Below are 7,500 nucleotides of genomic sequence, written 5' to 3'. Positions count from 1 at the left end.
CCTTAGAGCTGGGGTGTCAAACATGCGGCCCGGGGGCCAGGACCGGCCCGCCAAGGTATCCAATCCGGCCCACTTTTCTTCCTGTCTGTTTTCCTTCCTTCCATCTGTCTGTCCTCCCTTCCTTCCTTCCTTCCTTCCTTCCTTCCTCCCTCCCTTTCTTCCATTTGTCCTTCTTCCCTTTCTTTCTTTCTTTCTTTTTTCCTTCTTTCCATCCTTCCTTCTTGTCTTGTTTTCCTTCCATATGTCTGTCCTCCCTTCCTCCCTTCCATCTGTCATTCCTCCCGTTCTTTCTTTCTTTTTTCCTTCCTTCCTTCCTTCCACCTTTCCTTCCTGTCTCGTTTTCCTTTCCTTCCTCACTTTCTTCCTTCCTTCCATCTGTCCTTCCTCCCTTTCTTTCTTTTTTCCTTCTTTCCTTCCATCTTTTTAATGATCCGGCCCACATGAGATCAAATTGGGCTGTATTTGGCCCTGTTCTAAAAGTTATGGACCAACAATTTGATCATTTTAAAGTTGCTTTTTTATCACTGATTTTACAGAATAATTATTTATAAATTCAGTCAAACCTGTCGTGTTTTTCTCTCTCGTCATCCGATCCGGTGTCATCCTGTTTTTTTTCCAGGTGAAGAGTGTGAACCTGTCGGAGGGCGAGCAGCTGTCCATCAGAGGCGTAGACTCACGAGGTTCTCTGCTGGTCCTGGCCAATCAGACTCTGCTGGTCGAGGGTCAGGTGATCCGCAGTCCCACCAACACTCTGTCCGTCTACTACTGCTCCACGCTGGAGGGAAGCATGGGCATCTTCCAGCTGCACTATCAGAGTGAGCGGACACACACATTACATGACCCAGATATAAATATGCATGTATATAATTTATCACAGACTGTATAAAAGAAATGGACGTAACATCCGTGCCGTCACCCATTGGTTTGTGGACTGCTGCTCGGAAGCCAATAGTTTCGAATCTAGGCAGCGCCATCTTGAAAATTTCAGGTGCATGCTGGGAAAAATAAAAACACAGATTCTACTTATATGGGCATGAGGCGGAGTCATGGGCGGAGCGGGGAGGTTGCTAAGGTTGCAAGGGTTGGATCTCGAGGACATTGGTCAATCAACCTGTCAATCAGGACGTAGCCACGCCCTAATGCATACCCTGCTTTATCGTCACATATAAAATCAGGGAGGCCAAAATGTCCCAAATGAACATCATACTGCATTGAAGAAGGCTTTAAACTAGCGATTGAGACCATAAACACATTTTGAAAACGTTTACTGAGGTTAGAAATCAAGTGAGAAGTTGGTGAATTCTCCATTGACTTGTATAGAGACGGTCGCCCCCTGGTGGCCTTTTGATAGAATGCAGTTCTAAGTTACTTCCGCGTTGGCTTCATTTCAGAGGACCAGAACTCCCCGCCTGGTTAATATAAACATGCTACATACACAAAAGGCCTGTTTGTGCATTGCATACATGCTAATTACATCATCAAAAATCTTCTAATCTAATCACTTAGCACGGTGATTGAATCTGTCGTGTGAATTAGCCGATTAGAGCTTTGATTAATTGGCTCTCATCTCATTAAGAGGCTGTATAGAGTGTGTGTGTGTGTGTGTTGTGCAGTTGGCAGCCTGTAATGGATATGACAAGAACTGAAAGGGAAGGAAGCATCAGAGTGTTAAGACCCACCTGTGCCATTAATCACAGCCATCTAATCCTTTTACATCAACACCAGGCTGGAGAATAAAACACTGAGATTAAAACGTCTTAGCAGGAAGATACGCTCGTAAAAATAAAGCTTCAGGAGAATTTAAAAAAACCACAAAGATATCATAAATAAGCTTGAAATATTATCAGTAGTAAGATTCTTCAATTGACGTGTATCTATGGCAGGGTGTCAAACATGCGGCCCGTGGGCCAGAACCGGCCCGCTGAGGGGTGCAATCCGGCCCACTTTCCTTCCTGTGTTCTTTTCCTTCCTTCCATCTGTCCTTTCTCCCTTCCTTCCTTCCATCTGTCCTTCCTCCCTTTCTTCCTTCTGTCCTTCCTCCGTTTCTTCCTTCCTTCCTTTCTTCCTTCTGTCCTTCCTCCGTTTCTTCCTTCCTTCCTTCCTTCCATCTGTCCTTCCTACCTTTCTTCCATCTGTCCTTCCTTCCTTCCTTCTGTCTTCCTCTCTTTCTTCCATTTGTCCTTCCTTCCTTCTGTCCTTCCTCCCTTTCTTCCATTTGTCCTTCCTCCCTTTCTTCCTTCTGTCCTTCCTCCCTTTCTTCCATTTGTCCTTCCTTCCTTCTGTCCTTCCTCCCTTTCTTCCATCTGTCCTTCCTCCCTTTCTTCCATCTGTCCTGCCTTCCTTCCTTCTGTCCTTCCTGTCTTTCTTCCTTCTGTCCTTCCTCCGTTTCTTCCTTCCTTCCTTCCTTCCATCTGTCCTTCCTCCCTTTCTTCCATCTGTCCTTCCTACCTTTCTTCCATCTGTCCTTCCTACCTTTCTTCCATCTGTCCTTCCTACCTTTCTTCCATCTGTCCTTCCTTCCTTCCTTCTGTCCTTCCTCCGTTTCTTCCTTCCTTCCTTCCTTCCATCTGTCCTTCCTACCTTTCTTCCATCTGTCCTTCCTACCTTTCTTCCATCTGTCCTTCCTACCTTTCTTCCATCTGTCCTTCCTTCCTTCCTTCTGTCCTTCCTCCCTTTCTTCCTTCTGTCCTTCCTCCGTTTCTTCCTTCCTTCCTTCCTTCCATCTGTCCTTCCTACCTTTCTTCCATCTGTCCTTCCTTCCTTCCTTCTGTGCTTCCTCCCTTTCTTCCATTTGTCATTCCTTCCTTCTGTCCTTCCTCCCTTTCTTCCATTTGTCCTTCCTCCCTTTCTTCCTTCTGTCCTTCCTACCTTTCTTCTCTCCTTCCTTTTGCCTGTCTTTCCTTCCTTCCTTCCTTCCTTCCATCTGTCCTTCCTACCTTTCTTCCATCTGTCCTTCCTCCCTTTCTTCCATTTGTCCTTCCTCCCTTTCTTCCATCTGTCCTTCCTTCCTTCTATCTGTCCTTCCTACCTTTCTTCCATCTGTCCTTCCTTCCTTCCTTCTGTCCTTCCTCCCTTTCTTCCATTTGTCCTTCCTTCCTTCTGTCCTTCCTCCCTTTCTTCCATCTGTCCTTCCTCCCTTTCTTCCATCTGTCCTGCCTTCCTTCCTTCTGTCCTTCCTGTCTTTCTTCCTTCTGTCCTTCCTCCGTTTCTTCCTTCCTTCCTTCCTTCCATCTGTCCTTCCTCCCTTTCTTCCATCTGTCCTTCCTCCCTTTCTTCCATTTGTCCTTCCTCCCTTTCTTCCATTTGTCCTTCCTCCCTTTCTTCCATCTGTCCTTCCTTCCTTCCTTCTGTCCTTCCTCCCTTTCTTCCATCTGTCCTTCCTCCCTTTCTTCCATCTGTCCTGCCTTCCTTCCTTCTGTCCTTCCTGTCTTTCTTCCTTCTGTCCTTCCTCCGTTTCTTCCTTCCTTCCTTCCTTCCATCTGTCCTTCCTCCCTTTCTTCCATCTGTCCTTCCTCCCTTTCTTCCATTTGTCCTTCCTCCCTTTCTTCCTTCTGTCCTTCCTCCGTTTCTTCCTTCCTTCCTTCCTTCCATCTGTCCTTCCTCCCTTTCTTCCATCTGTCCTTCCTACCTTTCTTCCATCTGTCCTTCCTACCTTTCTTCCATCTGTCCTTCCTCCCTTTCTTCCATCTGTCCTGCCTTCCTTCCTTCTGTCTTCCTCTCTTTCTTCCATTTGTCCTTCCTTCCTTCTGTCCTTCCTCCCTTTCTTCCATTTATCCTTCTTCCTTCCTTCCTTCTGTCCTTCCTCCCTTTCTTCCATTTGTCCTTCCTTCCTTCTGTCCTTCCTCCCTTTCTTCCACCTGTCCTTCCTCCCTTTCTTCCATCTGTCCTGCCTTCCTTCCTTCTGTCCTTCCTGTCTTTCTTCCTTCTGTCCTTCCTCCGTTTCTTCCTTCCTTCCTTCCTTCCATCTGTCCTTCCTCCCTTTCTTCCATTTGTCCTTCCTCCCTTTCTTCCATCTGTCCTTCCTTCCTTTCTTCCATCTGTCCTGCCTTCCTTCCTTCTGTCTTCCTCTCTTTCTTCCATTTGTCCTTCCTTCCTTCTGTCCTTCCTCCCTTTCTTCCATTTATCCTTCCTTCCTTCCTTCCTTCTGTCCTTCCTCCCTTTCTTCCATTTGTCCTTCCTTCCTTCTGTCCTTCCTCCCTTTCTTCCACCTGTCCTTCCTCCCTTTCTTCCATCTGTCCTGCCTTCCTTCCTTCTGTCCTTCCTGTCTTTCTTCCTTCTGTCCTTCCTCCGTTTCTTCCTTCCTTCCTTCCTTCCATCTGTCCTTCCTCCCTTTCTTCCATTTGTCCTTCCTCCCTTTCTTCCATCTGTCCTTCCTTCCTTCCTTCTGTCCTTCCTCCTTTCTTCCTTCTGTCCTTCCTCCGTTTCTTCCTTCCTTCCTTCCTTCCATCTGTCCTTCCTACCTTTCTTCCTTCTGTCCTTCCTACCTTTCTTCTCTCCTTCCTTTTGCCTGTCTTTCCTTCCTTCCTTCCTTCCTTCCTTCCATCTGTCCTTCCTCCGTTTCTTCCTTCCTTCCATCTGTCCTTCCTCTGTTTCTTCCTTCCTTCCATCTGTCCTTCCTCCGTTTCTTCCTTCCTTCCTCCCATCTGTCCTTCCTACCTTTCTTCCATCTGTCCTTCCTCCCTTCCTTCCATCTGTCCTTCCTCCGTTTCTTCCTTCCTTCCTTCCTTCCTTCCATCTGTCCTTCCTTCCTTTCTTCCTTCTGTCCTTCCTCCGTGTCTTCCTTTTATATTTTATAAATGACTTAACATTCAAGGATAATTTAGCAGTCACGGTGAAGGAGAGAGAGGGACCAGAATAACAAAAATCACAAATTATTATAAATTATACAAATTCATAAACAATTAAAAATTAAACTTTCAAATGTTTGGCTGAAAACAGGTCGTGTGTGATTCCACAAACCTCAACCTCATAAGAAATAATGTTTAATACTCCTTCCTCCCTTCCTTCTTTCCTTTCCTCCTTTCCTTCCCTCCCTCCTTCCTCCTTCCTTCCTTCCTTCCTTCCTTCCATCTGTCTTCTCTTCCTTTCTCTCCTTGCTCTTTCTCCTTCCTGTCTTCTCTTTCTTCTCCTCCTTCTTTTCCTTCCGCCCTTCCTTCATTCCTTCTTCCCTCCTTCTCTCTTGCTTTCCTCCCTTCCTTCTTTCCTTTCCTCCCTTCCTTCCTTCCTTCCTTCCTTCCTTCCTTCCTTCCTTCCTTCCTTCCTTCCTTCCTTCCTTCCCTCCTTCCTTTCGTCCCTTCCTCCTTTCCTTCCCTCCTTCCTTCCTCCTTCTTTCCCTCCCTCCCTTCCTCTTTTCCTCCTTCCTTCCTTCCTTCCTTCCTTCCTTCCTTCCTTCCTTCGTCCTTTCCTTCCTTCCTTCCCTCCTTCCTTTCGTCCCTTTGTCCTTTCCTTCCTTCCCTTCTTCCTTCCCTCCCTCCTTCCTTCCTCCCTTCTTTCCCTCCCTTCTTCCTTCCTCCCTCCCTTCCTTCCTTCCTCCCTTCCTCTCTTCTTTCCCTCCCTTCTTCCTTCCTTCCTTCTTCCTTTCATCCCTTCGTCCTTTCCTTCCTTCCTTCCTTCCCTCCCTCCTTCCCTCCCTCCTTCCTTCCTCACTTCTTTCCCCCCCTTCCTTCCTTCCTTCCTGTGTGTCGCTGTGGTTAATGTCTAGTTTACTTGATTAGAACTATGTAAAGATCATGGTTTGGGTTAAAATCAAGTTCTCAAATCCCTTATAGATATGCAACCTTTGCTGCCATGGCAACAGTGAACACCACCATTAACTGACATGAGCTAGATTAAGTCGATTAGAGTTTCTAAATGTCAGTTTAGATTATTTTTTGATTAATTGCCCAGGCCTAGTCTTAACGTCCTAAAATGAAATGGAAACTGCTCCTAGTGATCATATTGTACTATGAGTGTGTATATATATATATATGTGTGTGTGTGTGTGTGTGTGTGTGTGTGTGTGTGTGTGTGTGTGTGTGTATATATATCATGTAATAATAATTATCATTATTGCCATTTTTTCCTTTTCTTTATTTCTCATGCAGATTAACTTCTAACTGACATGTGTAAATGTATTAAACGGATATTAACCCTTTATAGGACACTCATTGAAAGGAAGGAAGGGAGGATTGAGGAAGGAAAGGAAGGAAGGGCAGAGGAAAGAAGGAAGGAAAGAAGGTAAGGGGGAGGAAAGAAAGAGAGAAGGAGGAAGGGAAGAAAGAAGGAAGGAAGGAAGAAGAAAGGGGGATGGAGGAAGGAAAGAAGGACGGGGGGAGAGAAGGAGGGAGGGAGGAAGGACAGATGGAAGGAAGGAAAGGAAGAAGAAAGGGGGATGGAGGAAGGAAAGAAGGACGGGAGGAGAGAAGGAGGGAGGGAGGAAGAACAGATGGAAGGAAGGAAAGGAAAGGAAGAAGAAAGGGGGATGGAGGAAGGAAAGAAGGAAGGGAGGAGAGAAGGAGGGAGGGAGGAAGAACAGATGGAAGGAAGGAAAGGAAGAAGAAAGGGGGATGGAGGAAGGAAAGAAGGAAGGGAGGAGAGAAGGAGGGAGGGAGGAAGGACAGATGAAGGAAGGAAGGACGGAGGAAGGAAGGAAAGAAGGAAGGGAGGAGAGAAGGAGGGAGGGAGGAAGGACAGATGGAAGGAAGGAAGGAAGGAAGGAGGAAATAAGGAACGAGGAAGGGAGAAAGGAAAAGAGGAAAGGAAGACAGAAGGCAGGGAGGAAGGAAAGGGAGGAAGGATATTTTGGGATATTTACAGAAGTTACCAAATATAATTTTTTGCCCAATAAAGAGTTAAAGTAATAAAACGGACAGCTTCACTATTTGTTTCAAACTCTTGTGGTTTCTCTGCTGCGTTTCGTTGGCTCATATTTTTCCTGGCACTTTGTCATCAGCCTGGAGGAGACTAAAGAGGAAATTACTTTTTTTATTCAGCCGTGATTTGAGTGAGCAGTAGAAGCAGCAGCAGCCTCAGGTAACCAGCTGGAACCGGCCGGTTACTGAGAGGCTATAATGGAGCTGCAGCCGCTAAGAAGTCCACACATCACACACATATCACATGAAGAAGAAGAAAGGGAGCAAGGATATAAGGAAGGAAGGAAGAAAGGGAGCAAGGATAGAAAGAAGGAAGGAAGGAAGGGAGGGAGGGGAGGGAGGGAGGGAGGAAGGGAAGGAGGGAAGATAGAAAGAAGGAAGGGAAGGGGGAGCAAGGATAGATGGAAAGAAGAGACAACAAGAAGGAAGGAAGGAAGGAAGGAAGCAAGGAAGGAAAGAAGGGAAGACAGATGGATGGATGGAAGGAAGGAAGGAAGGAAGGAAGGAAGGAAGGAAGGAAGGAAGGAAGGGAGGGAGCAAGGATAGAAAGAAGGAAGGAAGGGAGGGAGGGAGGGAGGGGGAGGGAGGGAGGGAGGGAGGGAGGGAGGGAGGAAGGGAAGGAGGGAAGTTAGAAAGAAGGAAGGGGGGC

At 46.6% G+C, this 7,500-nt stretch overlaps 1 protein-coding gene across 1 annotated transcript in view; it reads left to right on the top strand.

The window, feature by feature from the left end:
• The first annotated feature begins 7,049 nt into the window (after nt 1-7,049).
• The window catches only part of LOC128379912 (seizure 6-like protein), a 47,411-nt gene continuing 46,960 nt past the window's right edge, over nt 7,050-7,500 (top strand). Inside the window, 1 exon segment of the mRNA XM_053339551.1 lies at nt 7,050-7,071. Coding sequence (XP_053195526.1) covers nt 7,050-7,071 — 22 coding nt within the window.

This window comes from Scomber japonicus, chromosome 19, assembly GCF_027409825.1.
Source record: "Scomber japonicus isolate fScoJap1 chromosome 19, fScoJap1.pri, whole genome shotgun sequence".
NCBI lineage: Eukaryota > Metazoa > Chordata > Actinopteri > Scombriformes > Scombridae > Scomber > Scomber japonicus.
The sequence above is the reverse complement of the archived record's forward strand: the minus strand, read 5'-3'. Positions and strand labels throughout refer to the sequence as shown.